At 44.6% G+C, this 24,908-nt stretch overlaps 1 protein-coding gene across 1 annotated transcript in view; it reads left to right on the top strand.

Moving 5' to 3' along the window:
• Positions 1 to 278: 278 nt before the first annotated feature.
• Positions 279 to 24,908, top strand: part of LOC147016037 (neogenin-like) — a 557,153-nt gene continuing 532,523 nt past the window's right edge. The window contains exon 1 of the mRNA XM_085849139.1: positions 279 to 909. Within this exon, the coding sequence (XP_085705265.1) occupies positions 807 to 909 (103 nt within the window). The 5' untranslated portion in view covers positions 279 to 806. The remainder of the gene's footprint in view (positions 910 to 24,908) is intronic.

The following is a 24,908-nucleotide window of genomic DNA, read 5'->3' as shown; positions in this document are numbered from 1 at the left end:
ACCGTCAATATAATAAATGAAAACAAGCTTTTCATGGTTGCTCTATTGGGAACAAATTTCCTTTAACAACAGCCAGGTGGAATTGTTATTTGCTCATTATCCATGTGACAAAAAAATAATGTTGTATTTCTTTAATTTTAATATAACACCACTGCAAGGATATCAATGAAAACACCAACAAAAGTTTTATCTCGTTCCAATCAACTTTTTGAAAGCCTTCGTACATGGTTAATTGTTTATTTTGAACTTTGCATAGAACCCTCAAGTTTCTATGAGCATCAGACCAGCAGGGTTATATTGACCACTGGAGTTTGTCTGCCGCGGGATGTCAAGAATGTCGAGTTGGTCGAACTCGTCAGTCGATGCAAGGTAATGGCAGAGTTCGAACCGAACCAATATGAGCGGAGCTTCACTGGATTCCAGTGGGGGAACGAGACGTGAACGATTCATTCAGTTTTACCAAACGATCAAACTGATGAATGAACGATTGAATGTGTGATTTGGCTGCATAGAATATATTGTAGTGAACGGGTCCAGGGTCTTTGCGGTCCATGCACCTCATGCTGTCCGTGCACCTCGTGCAGCCAGAGGGCGTTGCCGGCAGTGCGAACGGACGAAGCAGTGAGGCAGAGTCGTGGTGGGGGAGTCAGAGTCGGAGGGTGGAGAGGAGGGGATAACTCTGTGAGGGGGGTCTCGGCTTTCCACCCCGATCGGCCGCTTCGCACAGGGACTGCGAGCTTGTGCCGCGCACACCATGGAGTGATTTTCCCAGCACAGAGCAGTCGCGGGACGCGCGTCGCGCCATCATGGGCAAGTTGGCAGGGCGCTCTGGGGGTCCGGGTCCAGGTCCCCGCTGCGACCTGCTCATCATCTGCTGTACGTTGATTCTGCTCGGAGACGCGCTACTGGGTGAGTCGTCTCTCCGCAAGGTTCCACCGTGTCCCGACACTTGACCCTTACTGCGGTAATTGTCCCCACCGTGTTTCCACCACTCACCCGTTCTGTGTAGCATGAGCGCCTTACCCGCACGTCCCATCACCCCTCGAGTTCGTTGTGCTGGGACCGTGTCTCGATCCGTCCGTCAGTTACGGCATGGTCGCATATCACACTGAGCACGTGCGGGCACGTCCGCAGCGCCGAGTATCGCATGGCACGTTGTGCGGCTGGTGCACGCCGAGTGGAATTCCCGCTCTACTTGTTTCGGACATGTTCACAGCTAGCTCGTACTTGGTCCATGTACTGCCTCTGATGAACGTGTCTGCGTGTACGTATCGCCAATTATATCAGCGGTAAGTGTGTTTATTACACAACAAGGATCCACATCTACCCGAATCTTCATATTATGTACTCGTCGCATCCTCGCGCGACTCTCCGCAATGATTGAATTCGTGTCTCCGCGTTGTTCCTCACATGCTCAACTCTCTCCCACGAGCGCGCCTTTGAATACCGATCTCCATACGAACGTGCACTGTTTATCGTACCTGTTCACAGTCGTCTGTGCTCAGTGGTACATCGGCTGACCACCGTCCGGTTGCGCCAACGCGCTCGAGGGTAAAGATCGTGCGCGAAACATCTGCGTTATGGAAAGCGAACTCACGTTTGGGGGGGCGGGGGGGGGGTTCGTTCAGGATCATCTATCTCTGCATTGATGAGAAAACTTGATTGTTGTGGGCCTACGTAGTTGTACGTGATACCAGCACGCGTTCAATCTGCAAATAGATGAAAACCTACCTGTAAGAGGTACAGGTATATATGTTTCAGGTACACGGGCGAGCTGACTCTTTCCCGCCGGAGGAAATTCTTTCATTATATTTGTTTGGTTTCTCCTTGATGTCCGTGTGAATGGAGTTCGAGACGCGTGGGCCAACAGGTAGCCTATAGTTGGCGTAGTTGCGTTGCAGGCTGGGGTTCGATGCACACGTGCTCAAAATGCGTGATGAGCGATTCAGGTTGAAGCCCATCCCCTCCTGAGGACCGTACGAGAGATGCGGTTTACTCGAATGGCGCATGATTTAGTGTTGGCCCATCCAAATCGTTCAGAGTTCTGCCAGCAGAGAGTCGGTTGAACGCTGGACCCAGAGCTGCACTGACTTCTTCATTCTGCTTCTTCCGACCGGAGTCTTTTTCGGGTCCGCCAAAGGGACCTCCGTGGATCCTCCCACCCCATGGTTCCCCACCTAACACCCGTGCACCCCACCTTCCCCACCTCACGCGACATCCCCCTCCCCCACCAACCACACACCCAGGCATCTGCCTCCCCCCCAACCCCACACCCAGGCATCTCTACCCCACACTCGGGCATCTCTCCCCCCACCCCATGCCCGGGCCGCCTCCCCCACCCTACCCAACATCCAGGCCTCGCATCGACCCCACCCAACATCCGGGCTTCGCCCCCCACCCCATCCAACATCTGGGCCTCGCCCCTATCTCATCCTCACCCCACCCAACACCCGGGCATCTCCCCTTTCCCCTCCCCCACTCCCACCCATCTCCCCATCTTTCTTCTCCAACACCCGGGCCTCTCTCTCCTCATTCAACAACCGGGCCTCCCCCCTCACCCCACGCACATCCCACCAACCACACACCACCTTGGAACCTCTGGAACATCCCCCTCGTCCTGCCAAACTCGTGGAACCCCCCTCCCAACACGCCCCCCTCCCCGTGGATACCTTCCACAAGCTCCCCCACACACCGTGCCGTGGACCCATTCCTACATTGCTGGCTGTGAGAGCTTGCTCAGTTTTGAGGTGTCCGTATCAATCAAATCGAGTAACTCACCATTCCTATCCTGTGCCTGCAGGGGGCAATGCATACTGGAACACGCCGTCCTGTAAAGGTCACATTTAAGCCGGCTGTTGAGTCTGTAAAGTTGTGTGCACAAAATATTTCCTGGTACCTTTCATCAACATTAGAACTTGAGTGAGTCCTGTGACCAACCGAGACTTGCGTTATTACTTTTATGAAATACGGATGTTAAGTCTAACGCAATATGCAAGAATATTAAAGAACCCTGACATAGGTGTTACATAAAGGTAAGTACAGAAAGACCAAGTTTAATTGTGAATGGAATTTGTAAGATGAAGCAGGTTTGATGGACCAATGATCTCTGTATGTGTGATTCCGAGAATAAAGCCTGGTGTTCACCAACATCTTCGGGTCTTGAAATCACCCCCCCTGTCGGCTGTTGAATTAACACTGGGTGTGGTTGACTCTGCCTTTCATCCTTCCGAGTTCAGAAAATGAGTACCGGTGCACTGTTAATCGAGGGCATTGCATCAGCATTACAGCCACACCCACAAACAAATGATGCAACCAGCAATCACAGGCTGCACATGATAGCTATTCCTAGAATATATATGTATTTTTTTTGTTTCGTTCATGCGAGTTAGGTTGCATTTTCCACCACCATTTGGATGATTCATTGCCATAAATACACAAAGGTTTGGTTTGATTTTTTTTTTTTTTTCCACCTTAATACACACATAAATCGTTCCATTTTCACCCTGTTGTCCAACGTGGCTGTGGCCTGTGGGTTCATTTCAGGGCACTATATACATGTTGATTTGAGTTACTTTCCCCACCATTGTATACATTCAGCTTTGGCTTGATTTCCTGCTGTCATACACTCCTCGACCCTCGTCAACGTTGATTTTTGCCCAAAAATGCAAGCGAGTGTGCTAATGATATTCTGCGTTGTCGAAATGGCCGTGCACCACAGCACATCACCGTGGAACCGAGTTAATTGAGGACTCGGTAGTTTTCATTGTCATTACTGTTGCTATTCACTGTATATAAATATATATATATATATATATATATATATATATATATATATATATATATATATATATATATATATATATATATATATATAAATATTGTCCTAAATCGGCCAACCGGCACATTTCCGTCCACTGCAGGACTGAGACCTCTCTCAAATCATCTTGAAGGGTGTTTGGCGCACTCGCCACACTTGCCAAGTGCAGCTAGGCGAGAGTGAGCATCCGCGCAAGCCAGTGGAGGTTGCAGAAAGTCTTAAAACCGCTCGACCAAACAGCCAGCTCTGATATTATGTACATTGTAATTTTTTTTTTCTTCTCTTCTATTGTGTCTCGGGGAGGAGCTTGGACACAAATATGCAGTAGAAAGCCGTGAGATTGTACTTTTTATATGAATGTCAAAGACGTGGACCCTTTTGGTAAATTGGTGTGTTGTTTTGTAGCTACCGTGATGTGCAAGAGGTCTGTTGTGTGTGTGAGATTTCGATCGTTGGGATTATGATATTCTGCTGGATTTACGGTCTTTAACAATGCTAAATGTGATGTCGTGCTCGATGCATTGCGGACACACTCGTCATTTTGCAGTTATGCTTTAGGTCTACGCTCATGGTCTTTCGGCCTGTTGCACACTTTGATGAAATGCCACCTTGCTTAAAGATCTCGAAGGGGATTTTATTTTTATTTTTTACCTTCGGTTTGACTCTACTCTTTCTTGAGTGCACTCGCTCATCATGGGCACCAACGAGCCCACAGCTGCTGTTCCTTTGAACCATTGGTAATCCAGAAGCCCACTTGATCTCTGAATTTCACCATATTTTGGGTTTGCATTGGTGTGTCCTTGTAGCAACGATTCCTTTTCTCCCTTGCACTTCAATGTAGGAAGAGACTTTTAGGCCATCAAGGCCTGCACTCTGGTTGCCAACATATGGTCATTTGTCTGTGCTCTCTCCTGTTTTTTAACACTAAGTCGAGCAAGGAAGCAGCACGTACCATTTTAAATGTCTTTGCTGTGGCTCGGCCTGGGTTTCAAACACCGACTTCCCAGACTCAGAGCAGATGATCTAGCCATTACACTTTAATACCGCACTGTAGATCGACTCAGGTGTGCGTGCCTGCATACCTTTGTGTTTTCTGATGTACTGCCCATGTTGTCCTACCCTTCTTGTTGCTGCTCGAGGACATTGATGCCAAATGAATGACCTTTTCTGCATGGAAATGCATAACAAACAAATTTGGAATCTGAAGTTGAGAAAGTTACTTTTGCCAACTAAGAACGAGACTGAAAATAAACAATTTAAATTTTTACCCTTTTCCAGGCTTGGGAGGGAATACTTTATTATAATGGTGGATTGATTCTTCACAGTGGCATTTCTCTTGAAAACAATTTCCCCCTTTTTCCATTGGATTCAGACAATTTTATCCTGTTGAGAGGGCTTCTTCACTCCAGTTAAAATGGGTCTTATTGAAAGTCCAGCAATAGGAGATTTTCAGGGCTGTCTTATCCTGTCGCGTGAACATTATTGCCTCTGCTCGAATGCAATTTGGTGTGCCGCTAAACTGTGGCACTGGGATGCCCTCTGGAATGCGGTGAGCTGCTTCTCTCTGGACTTTTGTTTGTTTTCTATCACAGTGAAAAGACCACATTTCGGAACTGGGAAACCGTTTGTGCTGAATTGCCTATCTTGTCTGAAAATGAAGGGAAGTGTTGCCATCAGGGGTTGCAAACGCCTTTGATTGAACATGAATTTAAATTAAGCCATTTCTTGTACAATTGTGTGTGTGTTTGCATATGGATGTGTGATATGACATTAAGCTAAGGTGGTTTTGATTAACCATTGTTTGAAAAATGGCAGAGCAACTAACAACCTTTAAGGCTGACTACACCAAGTAGAAATAAAAAGAGCTGACTTGACCTCAGGTGACATTTACTTTGTGATCTATGAACTTCCTCAAGCTGATATTCCAGCTTCAGCATGAAGTGGCCTTTTTATGTCCAATGTGCAACTCATTTCCAGCCACATACTAGAGCACCTAATTTTTTGGAGTACCAGTATAAAGCTACATCATTTCTCAGGTCAAGCGAGATTAGATCTGGGACTTGCTCCAGGTACCATGTAAACCTGCACTAACCTGTTTCATGGTCGGGTTGTCGGTGACTAAACTCTCCCCCTACCAGGTTTCCTCATGAGGAGGGTGTGTGATATGGACACCCAGCAGGATTAAAAACAAAACCTGTCAAAGGGTGGAGGAGCTATTTGTGAGCAGCAGCCATCCGTATCTAGTGCCCAACTGTGTCTATGGACGTCCTCCTGTAGTTGGGTTACTATTTTTTTTGGAGGTTGGGTGCAGGATTTGCACTGCGGCCACCGTAAAACCCTTCACTCCGCAAAACACAAGAAAAACGCAAAGAGAATTGAAAACCCATTCTGTGGAAGTACCTCTTGTGCAGCTGCCCTCTGCAGGGCAGCTCACTGGATGATGGAATTGGGGCAAAGCCTTCGGGACCCTTACTCTTTGATGATAGGAGAAAAACTACGGCAAAACCTTCCTGGATCAGATTGCGGTAATGTGTGGAGGAATGGTGCTGAGGTGTCGTCCACCAGACGGCGGTCTCCTTGGGTTAACCTAAGGTGGTCCTTTTGGGTGGGTGCCTGGAATGTCTGATCCCTCAGAGAGGATGATCACCTGTCTCTGTTATCATCTGAGCTCAAGCGTTTGAACATCGGTATTGCACCACTCTCTGAGGTTCAGATACCTGATTGTGGTGAGATCATGGCAGGTGGTTCCACCTACTATTGGTCTGGTCACTCTGGTTACCATGCCAAAGGAGTTGCTGTGGATGTGTCCAATAAGCTGACTCCAATGGTAATTGGGGTAACACTGATCAGCAAGCATATTATGAGACTAGGGATTCGTCACTCCTCGGGTGTCGTTTCCCTGGTCTCTGTATGTGCTCCAACTGAGGCGAGTGATCTCACCATGAAGCGCGCATTCTATGCCATGCTCGAGTGTGTGGTTGATCAGTGCCCCAGGCAAGAAACTCTTCTCGTCTTGGGGGATTTCATGGTATCGACTGGAACTGATAAGGATGGTTATGAGACATGTGTTGGTCCCAATGGATCTGGAACTGTGAACCAGAATAGCACTAAGTTCTTTGACTTTGCAAGATGTCATGGATTTAGTGTAGCTGGTTCATGGTTTCAGTACCCACAGGCTCATTGCTGGACTTGGTATTCCAACACTGGTGGTGTGGCAAAGGAGATTGACCATGTGCCTGTTGGTGGTCGATGGAGGATGATCCAGAACTGCGGGGTCTACCAGAGTGCTCAGTTCCTCAATACCGCCCACAGGCTTATTGTAGCAACTCTGAAGTTGTAGCTTAAATCCAGGAGAATGGTCCCATCCCAGCCTCAGCTGAATGTTGGCAAGCTGAAGGATGAGAGGGTAGCTGAGGAGTTTGCGTAAAGGCTGTGTGGGGACTTGGGTGGGGGGGGGGTGGTTGGGTGTTTTGGGGAGTCCTGAAGAGTTGTGGAGTGCTTTCAAGACCACCATCCTTGATGTTGCTGATGGATGTCTTGGAACTCACCTTAGGGTGAAAAAGGATTTTGTCTCAAGTGACACTGGATACCATTGACCAGAGTCACAGGGCCAGGTTTAATGCAGAGCTGAGCTGAGCTGTTTCGGGATTTGATGCATAAAACTGTACATGTGCTGAGGGTTTGTCAGAGGTGTGTACTGTCTCCCACACTTTTCAGTGCTTGTATGGACTGGATTCTGGGGAGGATGTCAGAGAGATCAACCTGCAGTGCATCGTTTGGGAATATCAAGATCTCTGACCTTGATTTCGTAGATGATGCAGTCATCTTTGCAGAGACTCTGGATATCCTTTTGGGGGCCCTCAAGGTGCTGAATGAGGAGTCAGAGGCATTGGCATTACGAGTTTGCTGGGTCAAAACTAAGAATCAGGTTTTCAGTGACATCTTGAATGCTGCTGTCCTGTCTGTACCTGTTTGTGGTGAGGATGTTGAGGTCACGGAGATATTGGCTTACCTTGGCAGTGATATTTATGTGTCTGCTGGCTGTGAGCCAGAGATCACGAAACGTCTGGGTCTGGCCGGGGAGTCATGGATTCACTGGATCATGGGGTGTGGCACTGTCGGTACCTGTGCAGGAGGATGAAAGTCTGAGTCTTCAGGTCCTTGGTGCTTCCTGTCTTGCTCTACGGATGTGAGACTTGGACTCTGTCTCAAATCCCTGGTCAGAGACTTTATTCCTTTGGTACCAGGTCTCTTTGGAGAATCTTTGGCAATCGCTGGTCGGATTTTGTGTCCAATGAGCGGTTGCTGAGAGAGACTCAAATGAGGTGTTACCTGCATAGTCCATGAGCATCAGCTGCAGCTGTATGGACATGTGGCTCATTTCCATGATGTTGATTCTGCTCACCAGATTATCTTAGCAAGGGAGCCTCGTGAGTCGAAGAGGCCAATGGGCCGACCGCGTGTCTCGTGGTTGTAGCAGGTTGATCATCATCTCAAGGAGATGGGAATTGGCCAGGCATCTGCCTGGGTGATGGCCAGACGGAGGCCCCTGGTGAACTGGCAGAAAGTGGACGCAGTGATTCACTGTTCTGGTGCATGCTCCCATACCTGACCTGACAAATGGGAAAGTATCAGCAATTCTGACTCTCCAAAAAAAGTGTTGATTTATCAAATTTGGACATTACAGGGGCGTTTCTGGGTGCATTGTTGGATCGACTGCAATTGGTAATCACTTGCCAAGCCAAGCATTCCGTTGGATTGCTTGAGTGCTTAAGCCACTTACCGAGGTGTACAGTGCAGTTCGTGTCCCGATCGGGATGTACAGTTGACAGTTACTCCAAGGTAGAGGTATGTAAATAGCGCACACGGACGTGGTGCATTTGGGTAGATTTGGATCTGAACGGATTCTCCATGGGTGTGTGTACATTCCATGCCTGTTATGGACGCCGTGGTGGCAAAGTTTCTTCCCATATCTTATGGAAGTTCTATCAGGTTTTCCTTTGTTCTCTCGCCTGTTTCTAAAGCATTTGGTGATCAGATTTGCTTGACAAAGGTTATATGTTTCTCTTTGTGAGTTTCAAAGCAAAATACATTTAATAACGCCCGATTTCTGAGCCATTTGCTGTATTGACATATTTTCTAAATTACCGAGCCAATTTTTTTTCCACCCGTCACACGCAGCTGTTTATAAACAATAATGTTTGTCATCATATCCTTGAAATGTCTGTATAAATGTAACGTTGTTTTTCGGTGAAAGTTACTCAAAGTTTCTGGGTTGTAAACAGTACATACTGTCATCAGTAATCACACCGACTTCAACCTGCCAATTCCCGAAAAATTGCCAATATTGGCCGTGTGTGTGTGTGTGTGTGTGTGTGTGTGTGTGTGTGTGTGTGTGTGTGTGTGTTTTCACAAACATTCTCTCGGATAACTCCTCCACCCCTCACCTCTCTGTCTCTCTGTATCTTGACGTATCCGGACGGTCGTTATGTCTGGACCGTGGTTATCTCCATATGTGTCTGGACCATGGTTATGTCCTGGCGGGGTTTGTCTTTCGACATGTCCGGATGGTATTTATCTCTAGACGTGTCCAGATGGGAGTTTGTCTCCTCCGGGCATGTCTGGATGGAAATTTGTCTCCGGATGTGTCCGGACAGGAGTTTGTGTCCGGGCGGTGTTTATATCCAGACGGGTGTTTGTGTCCGGGCAGTGTTTATGTCCGGACGGGAGTTTGTGTCCGGGCGGTGTTGATGTCTGGACTTGAGTGTGTCTCCGGACGAGTCGGAGCGGTGTTTATGTCTGGACGGGAGTTTGTCTCCAGACGAGACAGCTCAGAGGCACTTCCGATACCTCTGAGCCATTGGATGGATACATGCGAAACAACTTTTGTCTGTTATGGTGGAGACTGTGGCATTAAATATCATTGCCCTTTGTCATTGATGTTAGGCCTCTTGTCTCTTTGCTTACGGACATTAAATTATCCACTTTGGCATCCTTTGCCAAGAGTGGAACATTGGGCTAGTTGTTTTTAAAAGTCATTCGTACGACTCGCCAGGTTCGAACCACCATTCTCCCGCACTCAGAGTGGACGCTCTAACCATTATGCCACTGAGTCTAGTTGCATTCATTTACCTATTTCTCATTAGGACTTTTCTGCAGTCACATTTATATATCTATACCTGCATACGCAGTACATGGCTGTGGGTTTATATAATATCTGGAGGCACATTTGTGCTGTTTATGTCAGTGCCATCCCTAGATTTGGGCAGCTATTTGGAGTATTGCTTGAGTACCAGTACACAATGGGCTATTATTTGTTTTAGTAAGGTAGCAGGTACACACGAGACTGAATGATGAGTCAATAACAAACCATATATCAATTATAATGCAAGGTTCAAGTCAACGATGTACGAGTAATCTAGGAATACAACTTGGTCCATGATTTATATATTTTAACTACACATTAGGGACATGGCACCAAATGTCATATCTTTGTTCATTGATGGTCATTCTTGTTATCAAAATTTCAGTCATGTACTTTGTCATTTTCACTGCTCATCTTGGGTGATATTCCAAAATCTCTTGTCTTTACTCAGGATGCTGTTCATTCATCAGAGCATAATATCTCTTCACTTTGTATCTCATTTTGTTGCGATGAAAGTGGATTTGAGTTTACAAGACCACTATATACAAATAGAAACATTGTAACATGTATTTGGGTCCTATTGCTGATGCAAATGCAGGTCTTCTGCTTAGTGCTTCAAATTTATTATCCCCATGCTTTAAAGAAAACTATGGGGAGTTATTGTAATCGGCTGTCCGTCCGTCATGCTATCTCGTCCAGAAATTCACCAAACTTGGTAGTTATGATCAGCACATGGCAAGAAGGTATGGGAGCAGTATCATTTTTGGCCCCGCCCCATTTCAAAAGGACAAATACCAAAAACTGCAGTTATGGACACATTTAAAACAATACATTTTTGATGAAACTTTGTATATGCAATCAACATTGAGGAACGCTTGAAATATGAAACAATTTTTTTTTTGGATTTGACCCTGGTTCATGCCCCAGCGGGTGGGGACTTCTGATCACATGGATCAAAATGGGGAAAAAAAAAATTAACTCAAAATTTGATATTGGGTCATTCCTGGTGGAAGTTTTTGCCACATTTAAACTTCGATCTAGGTGGGAAGCATGCATGGGCTTTGCTTTGCAATGGTCCACCATGAAGTTAGCTCGATTTGGCTTGGAAAAGAGATCTTTTCTCGTACTTCTCCACGGCACAGATCCTTGAATAGTTTCTTACACCGCCAGAAAGATATAACAACAAAAATATTGGCACGGAAATGCAAAAATCCTCACCTCGTCACAATTTTGTGTCCATAGGAGTCTGATGTTCATCTTGGCTTGATGAAATATTCATGTTATTATTTTCCATTTCAATTTGCCTATGACAGGTGTCACAAACGAATGGCTGTGGAATTCCAATGCATTTGTTTGATAGCAGGGACATCTGGCTAGGCATAATTGGCAGATTAATTTGCGGTGGTACCTGCTCGTGAAAAGGAGCCAGGCCGAACAATTAAAACCGAAGGATTTGGTGTCATTTTAACAATTCCACAAGAGAATTGCTTCCATTTTGTCATCACAAGATTGCTGGTCTTCACAATGTGCTGGTAATTCTGATTTCTGAATTGATGTTTTTGTGGAACCCCTCATGACCTTGCATACCCAATATCTTTAATCTTAGAAATGCTTGAGCACTGCACCAATACTACTTCCACTACTACTACTTCGGCTACTACTACTTCGACTACTGCTGGATTAACATTTTGTGGGTCTGTCACTAATCAAATTTGGGGAACTGCAGTACAGATATCATATGTAAATGATGACATATGTGGCACTTAAAAAATATATACAGCTTTCAAATAGTTTGTTTTTAAAATGGAGCAATATAAATATATGAAGACCACAAGGGGAAAACCAGAGATCTCAGGATAAGTCAATTTTGAAGAATCTGAAAAACAAAGTTTCAAGACTTTGGTGGACTGTTTAATAACTGTCATATAGATTTATTTTCCAGTAAAAGGAAGAGTGATCATTGGCCGATCAAATTAAGCATGTCGCATTTGCCAAGCTTCTGTGTTATTTAATTTAAGAGCAAAGAACGAATCAATGTTGCAAACTCACATCACTGGTTATTCCCTTGTTTAATAATTGCCATGCAATTTTAACCCAGGATGTGTAGCAAATTCATGCTTGTTGGTTATTAGCATACATTACATGACTTTGGTGATCACATATTATTTATTTCAACATTAAACGATCATTGTTTTTTTGTTTTATTGGTGTTCAACGCCATACTCAAGGCTATTTCGCTTATGTGATGACGGATTCTCCATTTCTTACTCCGTACTACTTGATATGATGGAAAACCGGGAGCAAACCAAGGATAAACCACCCCTGCGATAGCCGAAGTCACCTCATGTGACTCCCTCATATACCTAAGCAGGTTGATTGGGCGGTGGGTACATCGAATGAGGATGGGTACTCAGACGCGCTAACCATTAAGCCTTGGCGTGGGTCCCATAAAAGTCACAATAAAGGTTTGACCAGGCTTGAACCATGATGTGCACCAACTACGGAGCCCATGATATAACCAAATAGGCCATTGTAGTGGTCAGAGTTTATGCTGTGAAAGTTTTACAACCTTTCATTTTTTAGTTTCTCAACTCTGAATATTATGGTGGAACAGTTAACATGAATGAAAGGGAGATAACCAGGAGTAAAGTACTGACAACTCTGGGTTTCCACTTGTTCAGCTTTGACAACACTTGTTTTTTCATTGCACGGCTAAACTTTATACCATATAAATTATGTGACACCCCTGGTTATTTGTTAAAGTAATATTGTGAGAGGAAACCTTATGTTGCCAACTATTGGCAGGTGCAATAACCCTGAAATTTATAAAAAGTGACATCTCTGGTTTTCCCCTTGTGGTCTTCATATATATAAGATATATATATATATATATATATATATATATATATATATATATATATGATATATATATATATATATATGATATATATATATATATATATATATATATATATATATATATATATATATATATATATATATAAGATATATATATATATATATATATATTGTTGCGGGGTCGGGTGAGAAGACCACGAGGTCGGGGAAAGCTACGTCAATTCCCACCAGACTCCCCGGAATTGTAGGCCTTCGCTCACGGATAATTCCGTGATGCGGCGGGTCGCTTAACCGATCGTGGATGCTAATAACTCAACCGCGTGACCTGAGGTCCTCCTGTCTAGAATCAGGTTACCTAATTAACCACCGGGGAACCACACCCTCTGCACTCCTTGTCCAAACCGGATCACTCTACCAACTGGGGATCACCTTTCCGGATCGGATGCAGCTGAGCGGCACTGCCAAGGACGTACCGGCTGGAAGGAACGGATTGCTGGGAATAAAGACCCGACTAAACTTGGATTCGAACTATGCTGGACCAATGGAGGAAAAGATAAAGGCGAGCTGGGAACATTTCTACAATTATTATTTATTTACAATAAGCAAGGAAAATCATGTGGCACAACAAAAGGTTTATTGGGGATGTAATGCAGGGAAAGATGAGAGAGGTGTGGGGTGCGACAATTATGCAAGCAACTTACAAAAGCAGACAGTGCAGACTTGACGCGAGATTAATAAAAGCAACAATCGCAACAATAAAATATCTTATACAGGCTTATCTTACGGACAGGCGCCAACACACTCGGACACACACTCAGACAAAATAAACCCAATGAAAGGCAAAGGACTTTTGAAGGCAGGGAGTTGAGGTCCCAGTTTTTGGTACCTGATCATTTCGGGGGAAGGGATGCTCCATGGTGCGGCACCCGACAAAAGCTGTGCAGTTCGGTCCACAGCCGCACATGTGGTAATCGTGTCTGCAGCAGGAGCTTGAGTGGAGGAGAGCGGAGTCCAAAATGGCGAGAGTTGAGCAGTAGCAGGACCAGACAAAAAGTTTGGTCAGGTCGTGTCAGTGGGGACCAGTAGGCTGGCTGTTGAGGTGAGACATAAGCAGAGCCAAGCAGCCGGAACACCTTCGCAACAACTCCTTCAATTCCCTTCTGCACTTCTTCGAACGGCCTCCCACAACAACAACCTTCCCATCCAACGACAACCTTCCCATTCAACTCAATACCTTCACATCCAACAACTCCGACCGACTTCTTCCTTTCTATCCACCCCAACTTTGCCCCAACTCTGAGGATTGCTCCGTACTTTATAGATCACGGAGCTCGGTGAGGAGCCATGGCAAAACCGATGTCATCGTCCGATCCGAGCATCCCGATTGAACCGGCCCCTCATGTGGTCTGCCTTTCTGGGCGGGGTTTTGGCCAGATGCTAGTTTGGCCCGCCCACGCCGCGCGTGTCTGGGTTTGGGAAGGTGGATGCCGATGCGACTTCCATAGCGAACGTCGGGATTTTGCCTCTGAAAACGAATCGCTGGATAGACGGTGGTACGCTGTGGCCAGCGAAACGAGGGTAGCAAGCGAGACGATTTCACCTCAGAAAATAAAAGGAGGGAATAAAATAAAAGGGGAATAATGACCTAATTACCTAACTCATCGCCCATCGCAACACACTCCCTCGTCTTCCCACAAGACAAAAGATAGGGACCTAACTACACGTATATTAATGGAATAACTGACTCAGAACAATTGTATATTGTATGCATACGGTTCCGAGAACCGTAACAATATATATATATATATATATATATATATATATATATATATATATATATATATATATATATATATATATATATATATATATATATATCTCTTCCTTATCAAAATTTTAAAAAGTTTTGGTCGTTGAGGCACCATTATAAACCCAATGTTGACTCTTACTACTTTCATGGTCACAATTGATCTCAACTTTTGTGGGAAAATGTTGACTTAAATGTTTTCATGAACTGACTGGTTTGGCCTGATGTTCTACTTCAATTGATTTTGGCAGGGATTTGTCATTTGTTCAAAGTGCTGGCAATAATTCACCCACGCTTCATGAAAGACACTGTGGGATGTTTACCATCCGAAAGGTACAAGGAACATCAACATCGGAGGAGGGCATTAGGCCCATTGAGGCTGCGCAATAACACCAACATCTTAGTAAATCCCCATTCCCACTACTTACAGATTCCTATCCAACTGAATTTTAAACCGATCTACTGTACTACCCTCGCAGGGAGACCATTTCATGCATTCTTCACTCTGAGTGAAATACCCCTGCCTACCATCCTAACTCTCCTCTTCTTTATTCTTAAACTGTGGCCCCATGTCCAATGTCCATTCTGCTGAAAATATTATTAACCTCCGCCATCGAAGATCGGAGGTTACTGTTTTCACCCCTTTTTGTTTGTTTGTTTGTTTGTTTGGGAACAGTATTATGGAAAAACTCCAACGGATTTCGACGAAACTTGGTTGGGGGGGGGGGTTAGGTATGGTCCAAGGATCATGCCATTCGATTTTGGACTTGGTCCAAAGTCCAATATGGCCGCTATGGCGGCCATTTTGAAAAAATATTTGAATTTTTGTTTTTGCATTTCTACATGTTTTAAGTGATTTCCAACCCCCCCGCCCCCCTCCCCCAAAAATAAAATTGGAAGAGAAAAAAAACAAAATTTTGCAACTTGTTTTCAACAAAATTTCGATTTTTTTTTTTTGCATTTCTACATGTTATAAGTGATTTCCAACAAAAAAGGCAAAATTATAATTGCGGCTGATTTTGGAACTTCAGGTGGATATACCCACGTCAAGTCAATTTCTGTCTCAAGGAATCTAGTTATGACGAATGAATTGAGTATGTAAAAGTTAAAAGTAAAAGGGAAAGTTGCAAACTATAACTCTGAGCTCTGTTGACGTCAAATTGAAGAATTGGATATCAGGTTCACTTGAGTGACCCAGCAGTATTGGTGGCGGAGGTTTTGCACTCTACCGAGTGCTCCCCCTCTAGTTCTGTACTGGCAATGCTCGCAGATGGGATAATCTTGCGTAACATCCATATTGAGGGACTGCACTTCGTGATTCAACTCTGCCTGTGAAGCACCAGTCCAACAGTTTGTAGTGGTGTCAGGAAACAAACACCTGGGTGATACAGTTTAAAGGTAAGTGCGAGACTTTTGCAGGATCCCTGTTGGACTCGCTTGGGGATTGGAACTCTGAATGAAATAAAATGCTGCACTGTGAGGATTTTCTTCCTCTTTATCCTCTCTATATTTAATCCTTGTTTGTTTGAACTCGCATCAGTTGGACTCTAAAAAGGGCGTTCTCCCCGTTCTTCATTGCTCAAAGCAAAAGTTACACACCTGCTCATAATCCATAAAATCACTTGTAAAACAATTTTCTCTCCAATAATATTTTCGACACAACATGAGGTTGTTTACAGCAGAGTTTAGACAGTCTGATTTGTATGCATCAGGAACAGTCAGGTTTTCCGCCGTGCATTGACCAAGCGGTAAACTGAATAGAAATAGCATTTAGAATCTTCAGACTATTCTCTGTGTTCTCTGCATAAGAGATGTTTACCAATTCATTAAAAACCTGCAACGATTTCGAAACGCGTAAAAATTAATTGCATTGTCAAAGTGTTTGTTTTCAGAGTGGGAGCTGCACTCTGCATATCGTTAGTGAATGCATGGACATTGTTTTGGCTTGATGCCTTGATGCTGGTGTTTCTGTTTTGTTCAACATGAGCACTGGGGATTGCGTGATCTGTTTTGTGTCATTTCCTGCTGTGCAACAAACCTGAAATAGTTTGAGCAAAATAACCAGAAGGGAGTGGGCCACTGATTTCAGTATAGCTCCAGCATACAATCATGGCTTTAAATTTCTCCTTTGGATGGAATTTTGGTTAATGAGTAAATAGATTTTAAACTATCTAAATAGCATTTGAAATCTTTGTGCATGATTCATCAACAGCTTTGTTCACCTTGTTGTTACTGTTTAGCTTGAATGAACTGGTGTCAAAAAAAATAATCTTTTTTAACTTTTGTTTGTTTTTCTCGAAGTGCCACTTCAATCAAAATGCTTTTCTATCTCTCAGCCAGAAATTGCAGTCAAAGGGATATTTTTTTTGGGGGGGAGGGAGGGGGAAATCAGTCATGCATCTTGTAGTTTGCACAATAAATTATATCCAGTCAAGGTGTAGTTTAACTGCAGCCTGTCTCTGACTGCAGTATCCATTTCCATGTGTAGAAGGAGCTTTAAATGTATGTCTTAGAGTCTCTCCTGGATTCACTTGGGTGCCATGCACCTCCTGCAGCCGAAGGCTAAGAGACGGACGGATACCCAACCAACGATTGCAGCCTATGTGAACAGCTGCCGCGCATGCAGATGACACCATTGTAGATGAAGCGAGGAGGAAGAACTTCCCAATCTTAATGTGATTTGTCTTCCCTCAGCATCTGCAGGACCAGGAAAATCCCATTATGTTCGTAATGCAGATCCACGCATGCTCGGCAGTCTGATTTACCGGCAGCTCCTGAAAGCGATGGTTGGAGTTACGTGTCCCTTTGCTTAAATGTTTCGCACCGTTTCTGACAGTCATCCACCAAACTGTCTCCATCTCTGCCTGGAACTCTTGAACATATCTGAGCTTGATTTTGGGAAGATATTGGAAGCTCTGTGTGTGTTGCATTTTATCTTGTTGCTGAGAAAAGGAGTTTTTCGTATTTGCAATTGAGTTCTGACACATTCAGTAATCTATGATAGTGAGCAGTGTCCAAAATAATCCATTCATTTTGTGCTTTCTGCAAATTCCCCTGTGGAGAGAAAAGTTTGATAGCCATCGTTCAGACTGTCGTATATCATTCGGCTGATTTGACAGCAGCAGGAAATTCTTGCTTTCATTTCTCATTCCTAAGGCACTGAAAATTGCCTTTTGGAGAGCACACAACACCATTCTGGATTTTCTAAATGGCTTCGCTAGTCTGCTGTCATTAATGATATTTATAAATTTCCCAGTGATAGGGTTGTCGGAAAGGATAAGGCAGATAAGGGGAGGGGATATTTGCTGTCGAAAGCCTTGATCGGCAGTGAAAGATGGAGGACGATATATATATATATATATATATATATATATATATATATATATATATATATATATATATATATATATATACACATACATATATATATATATATACATACATATATATATATATATACATATATATACATACATATATATATATATATATATATATATATATATATATATATATATATATATACTCTACCGGTAAAAAGTTGTAGAACACCCCCATTTTTCCAGTTTTAACTGATATTTAAGCAGTTTAATGTTTCAATGTACTCTGAAATTAAAGCAGAGAACAAATAAACAATTGCAGATAAAAAAGAAATTGTGGAATCGTTTTGTTGAACAAAATTTAATCTAAATTTTTGACTCATCAAAGTAGCCACCTTGTGCAGATATAACAGCCGAACATACTCGTGGCATTCTTTCTACAATGGAAATCAAATATTGTTTAGAAAGTTCTTCCCAACACTGTTGCAGAAGTTCCCACAAATGTGTTGCACTTGTAGGTTGCTTTGCTTTCACCCTTATGTCCAGTCAATTCCAAACCAGCTCGATGGGGTTTAATTCTGGAGACTGTGCTGGGCATTCCATGATTTGAAGCCTACCATCTTGTTCTTTTCTTCTAAGGTAGTTCTGACATAGCCTGGAGGTATGTTTTGGGTCGTTATCTTTCTGTAGGATGAACCCCTGACCAACTAGGTGAAGACCAGAGGGTATTGCATGGCGCTGCAAAATGCTGTGGTAGCCCTTTTGGTTCAGGGTGCCAGTCACTCTTTGCAAGTCGCTGACTCTGGATCCAGCAAAAGAGCCCCAGATCATCATGCTTCCTCCTCCATGTTTGACAGTTGGTGTCACACACTGAGGAACCATCCTTTCGACTACTCGACGGCCTACAAAAACCCTGTGCGATGGACCGAAGATTTCAAATTTTGATTCATCGTTCCACAAGACCTTCCAGTTCTCAGTAGTCCACTGGTGGTGCTTCATGACCCAGGCAAACCTCTTTTTCTTATTTTGTCATCTTAGCAATGGCTTTCTTACTGCCACTTGACCTGTCAAACCTGTAGCTCGAAGTCTTCTGTTCACAGTTGACACTGAGACTTCCTTACTTCGATCAGTGTTAAGCTGTGCTTGAAGCTCCTGTCCTGTGAGCCACCTATCTCGCAAGCTGTTGACTCTCAGAAACTTGTCTTCTGATTGTGTTGTGGCTTTACATCTGTCAGACCTCTTCCTGTCAGAGTTTCCTCCAGTTTCCAAGTGCCTTTTCATGATGTAGGAAACTGTACTCACTGACACCCTGGCTTTCTTTGCAATTTCTCGAAAGGAAAGACCTGCACTTTTAAGGGTGATAATGGTCTGTCTGTCTTCCTTTGTTAATTGACTTTTTCTTGCCATTATGATAGCAATATACTACTTCCTGCAATGCAATATTGTCCACATAATGCTTCAGAGGGTGAAGCAACACAGTCTGTTACAACATTGCTTTTATTGAGACAGAGCTTTTATTGTAACTAATCAACAAAAGTTGGGACACCTGTAGGAATTGTTTGCATCAACATTCAAGGTTTAATTTACTTCCATTGCTGCAGAACAGCTGCAGTTGCTAACCCATTCCTTGTTCCCTGAAAAGAGCCTTTTCAAACAACTTGAAATTTACATTATTTTTCAGTTTCTGGTCACCTAAACTTTTTTTTTAACCTCTGGCAGTTTAGCGCTGAGCTTTATACCATTTCAGGTTATTCAATGGACTTGAACTGCTTAAATTTCAGTTAAAACTCAAAAATGGGGGTGTTCTAAAACTTTTGACCAGTCGAGTTGATATGTGTGTGTGTGTGTGTGTGTGTGTGTGTGTGTGTGTGTGTGTGTGTGTGTGTGTGTGTGTGTGTGTGTGTGTGTGTGTGTGTGTGTGTGTGTGTGTGTGTGTGTGTGTGTGTGTGTGTGTGTGTGTGTGTGTGTGTGTGTGTGTGTGTGTGTGTGTATATATGTATGTATATGTATATGTATATGTATATGTATATGTATATATATATATATATATATATATATATATATATATATATATATATATATACATGTGTGTATGTGAGCCTGGTGTTGGCGCAGTGGTTAAGGCAGCGGCTTGGGATCCAAAAGGTCCTGAGTTCAAGCCCCGTTGGGCCACTGAATTAATACACCAGGGGGTTGACTTAGCCTGTCATCCTTCCGAGGTCGGCAAAATGAGTACCATTATACTGGGCCGGTGTATACCCCAGTTAAAATAGGTGTACCATATCCCTGTGTCGTAAGAGGCGACCAGGGTTGCGTCAGGAAGGGCATCCGGCGTAAAACATGTGCCAAATCACTATGCGGATCATACGGATGATCCGCTGTGGCGACCCCTAACAGGAGCAGCCGAAAGAAGAAGAAAATATATGTATGTATGTATGTATGTATATACATATTGTTGCGGATTCGTGCCCGCCGGTGTGCGAACGGCCACGTAACTCGAATCGCGGCACGTCGCCCACCGGACGGACAATCCCGTCGTGACCCTCTCGGACTAACGCCGGGAACTAGTCACGGGTGGGCCTTTCGGCCTCACCACGATCGTGCCAATCGGCCCCCCGCGTGGGATAGGGTTGCTCGCCAAATTTGACCTACCTAAGTACCCACACGGAGGGTAGACCGGGCGATCGCACCTCGCCGCAGGTCGACTTCGGACACGGGCCACTTTAGGCGACCCGTTCCGTACTATCGGGATAACCGAGCGGTGTTATCGTCAACCTGGACGGTTCGATTAATTATCGGGCGTTTTAGCCCACGACCAACCCTTTACGTGAAGTAAGATGGAGATTCAATAAAGGAAAAGACGAAGCGAAACGGGAAAACAGTTCAACATAAAGCACATTTATTTCGCGATGAACGGAAAGCACACATATACAATTACACCAAAAGCAAATGTAAAAGAAGAAGAAACACACAATAATACACAAAAAGCAAATGTAAAAGCAAAACACAATGCAGATCTACCGAGCACACGGCAACACTTATACAGTTTTACTTCACAGACGGCGCCGACAACACATATACTCAAAGCAAAAGAAAAGGACCACCCTCAAGGATGATGGGGGCAGACGGGCCTGGGGCCGAGACCGCGTCGGGCCTACCCGTCTGATGATGAGCCGCAAAATGGCGGTGGCGCCCCGACTCCGCGGGCCTCGCGGACAGTGTCTGTAATGGGGTGGGAACGGGGCCCCCTTCTCACACTATCTCAGCGCGGGGGGAAACAGGAGGGGGTTGTTGATGCTCGGGGGAAGGAGGATATCTCCCTGTCTCGGGTCCCGCGACGAGCGTCTCCACCACGACCTCGGTCGCGTTGCCGGCCTCTCCTCTCCGCAGCTCCCCGACTCTGACACGAGCACCCCCTCGACTGCCTTCGCCGCCGCCACCTCTCCAACTCTCCACAGCTCCGTCCAACTGCCTTCTCTGACTCCTCTCTTGACTGGCTCTTCCCAACTCAACTCCGAACTTCTTCCCAACTCAACTCGACTCCACCAACTCCCAACTCAACTGCGAACTGAACTTGACTGACTCAACTACGAGCGAACGCGGCCCTTTATAGCCCCTGTGGCTTCGCTCCTTCACCTTCGACCCTTTATCTCTGGCTGGCTCCCCATTGGACAGAGGAAAAGTGGGCGTGAATGCTTTTTGATCCATGAATCTGCATATAGCGATATTACTCCGACGCACCTGGAGGCGGGGCCAAATCGCCCCATGCTCGCTGATAGCACGGAACAGAAGTGGGCGTGAGTCGTTTTTGATCCGATTTCTTCGGAAAGGCTGGCTTTTCTGCACCCGCTGCTCGGTGCGCGCCCTGCACGAGTCCAGTATCGGTGCCCACAAGCGGCGCGGGAATGACGGTGATGCGATGGTTGCGAGGGCGAGTTGTGACGGTAAAGGTCGTGGCTGTTGTTGTGAAGCGGCGTTGCGGTTGGTGGTTGTTGTGTGATGGCTGTTGAGACGTGGTTGGTGGTGGTAGTAATGGCGGCTGGTCCAAAATAAAGATAGTAAAAGAAAAACGGCTATCTAAAAGGGTCGCAGCCCGCATGAATGACATTTATTCCCGCTAAACAACGGGTTTGGGCCTAACTACACATATACTTACAGAGATATCTCACCTAAGGGACCTGAATGGTGGTTTGCGAATTTCGTCAACCACAACAATATATATGTAAATAAATATATATGCAAATACCTATTTCGTGTTACGAATTTGGGAATTCGATTGCACACAACATTCAGGTTCCTTTAGTCAGTTATGTCGCTAAGTGCTTGTTCCCTAGATAGCTCACCTTCCATTGTTTAATGGGAAGAAATCGATTAAGTGCGCTGTGATTCAATTTAATAGTTAGGAACGATCACGACACAATGGAGACTCCCCTCTCCCTCTTCTACGAAGAGGAAAAAGAGCCCTCCTGTCCTGAATCACGGGAGGTAAACAACTCCCTCCCACCCGCGGTTGTGCGGGCACGGGGGGATGAGTCACGCTGGGAGCGGGGGAAGGGCGGAGGAGAATAAGGAGGAGATCCTGAGTTGGTTCGGGTTGGTTTTTCATTAGAGCTTCGGCCTCTGCTTGGCTCGGGTTAGGGTTGAGGCTTTTAGTAAGCTTTTTGCTTCGGCTTGGCTTTTAGCAGACCTTTGGGTTCTGCTTGGCTCGGTTCGCTTTTTGGGCTCTGGCTTGGTTCGTCGAAGAGAGAGGCTTTGTTCATCGGAAGAGAGTTGAGCTGGTTGCTCGGCTCGGAGTTCTTGGTTCATGTTGTGAGAGGCTTTGTTCATCGGAAGAGAGTTGAGCTGGTTGCTCGGCTGGCTCTTCTTGGTTCGTGGAGCTCTTTCTTCCCGGCTTGGTGCGATTCATTGGCCTCATCTTGGAGGTGGTTCTTCGAGATAGCGACACATCGACTGGAAGAATCGGTGCCTCGTCTCACCAACATATGTTCGGAAGTGCAAGAGGATTTGCTGGAGCTCGGGAAGGATCGCGGCTCACGGCGATTGGATCCAGCTCTCTCTCGCTGGAGCCTGGGTCCGAACAGCTTGAAGACCACACGAGTTGGAGAGGTTCGAGATAGGTTCTGGGTTTCAGCTCATCTGTCCTCCGAGCCGGAGTCCGTTATTAAAGGCATCAGCCACCATTTCCTGTGTGTGTGTGTGTGTGTGTGTGTGTGTGTGTGTGTGTGTGTGTGTGTGTGTGTGTGTGTGTGTGTGTGTGTGTGTGTGTGTGTGTGTGTGTGTGTCCGTGGGCCCGTCTAATAAGTAGGAAACTGTTAAGTGCCTGTGTTGTATTTGCTTCACATTGCAATAGAACTCGGCTGTAGGAATTTTTGCTCGTGTCTTTTTCCCCATCCCCCCCATTCATTGCATCGCCTGTGTTCAAATAAATGTCCCCATTGTTAAATGTCACCCGCTCGTTGCATCCCTTCCTCTCATTGACTGCCATGGAGCGTTCAGAATGTTCACTGGCTTTTAACACCGATAAGATAATCGGGTGTGACGGGACTTGGCGATGTGTAACCGCTCGGCAATCGCATACGAAACGAGCTGCGTAAAGCGGCTCGTTTCCGTGCAGGTCCCGTTGAGGTGTAGATCCCCGGTGTTTCCATCTGCGCGAATAATTAGGTATATCGATAATTCGGCGATTGACCCTGCAGCGCGTGGACAGAAGAGTTGGCTGATCTATGGTGTTATAAAAAACACCCGTAGCTGGGTTTCGGCGTTGATCCGGAAGCTACGACTGGATTGCTCATTCGGTGGGCGCGTGCGGCCGTAATTGGGCTGAGGCGGTCGTCCGCACGCCTAACGGGTGAGAATCCTCAACAATATATATATATATATATATATATATATATATATATATATATATATATATATATATTTTACATACACACATACATATAGAATGTAAGTTATCACCAGCATCGTTGTTTTCATTGCTTAGTGATACACAAGATACATTTAAAGCTCCTTCAACACATGGAAATAGATACTGCAGTCAGAGGCAGACTGCAGTTGATTATACCTTTACTGGATGCAATTTATTTTACAAACCGCAAGATGCATGACTGATTTTCATCCCAAAAGATAAACCCTATGACTCTAATTGCTGATGAAATGGAATACCAAGAAGGAACCCGAAAACCGGCATTGTGTGAATCGCATTCAACTGTGTGTTATATGCAGTACTGAAAATAAATGTTTTTTTTCTCTGCCTTGCATCAAATTATATTATCAACCTGAATTGTCCATTTTTGGCAAAGAAGCATTTTCAGATTTGTTGGGGGGGGGGGGGTGGCAGGGGGACATTTTGTTTCAGCAAAAAATAATATCATGGGTTTATCATTATTTGGAAGAAGAGAGCAGAGGATGACAATACGAATACATAGACAGCCCCACTCAACATTGAGTATGTGCAAGGGTATGAAAGCATAAAGCCATATAATCCATTTGTATGTCCAACGAACTCCCTGCAACTGATCAGTAATGGAATGAATGTCCCCATTCATGGTTACTATACAAGGTTTTATATCCATCAGCATATTTGTATATAATTCTGAATAACTTTTCACCCATAAGGCCTCAGTCAAGGAAAGAACTTGATGAAATTAGGATTTTTTTTTTCTTCAAAAGTCAACGATTTTAAAGTTGGCTAAGAAAAACAACAAACAACTTGAACGGCATGCGGTAGAGCACATAGTCTCGCCTCGCACACTTATTCTGAACAAAAATACTGTCGTTAACTGAACATGCTTCTATTATGCCCCATATACCTGTATCATTCATGCACCCCATTATGTCACATACATTGCCATTATTTGTAGCTTTATTGATTATTGATTGAGTGTTTGGATATTTAACCACTTTTGCGCACATTAAGGCTAAATTGCATCAATGATGGTGAATATGAAAAAAATTCAA

Source organism: Eptatretus burgeri, chromosome 12 (genome assembly GCF_056783735.1).
Source record: "Eptatretus burgeri isolate ZD-2024b chromosome 12, Ebu_testis_v1, whole genome shotgun sequence".
NCBI lineage: Eukaryota > Metazoa > Chordata > Myxini > Myxiniformes > Myxinidae > Eptatretus > Eptatretus burgeri.
The sequence above is the reverse complement of the archived record's forward strand: the minus strand, read 5'-3'. Positions and strand labels throughout refer to the sequence as shown.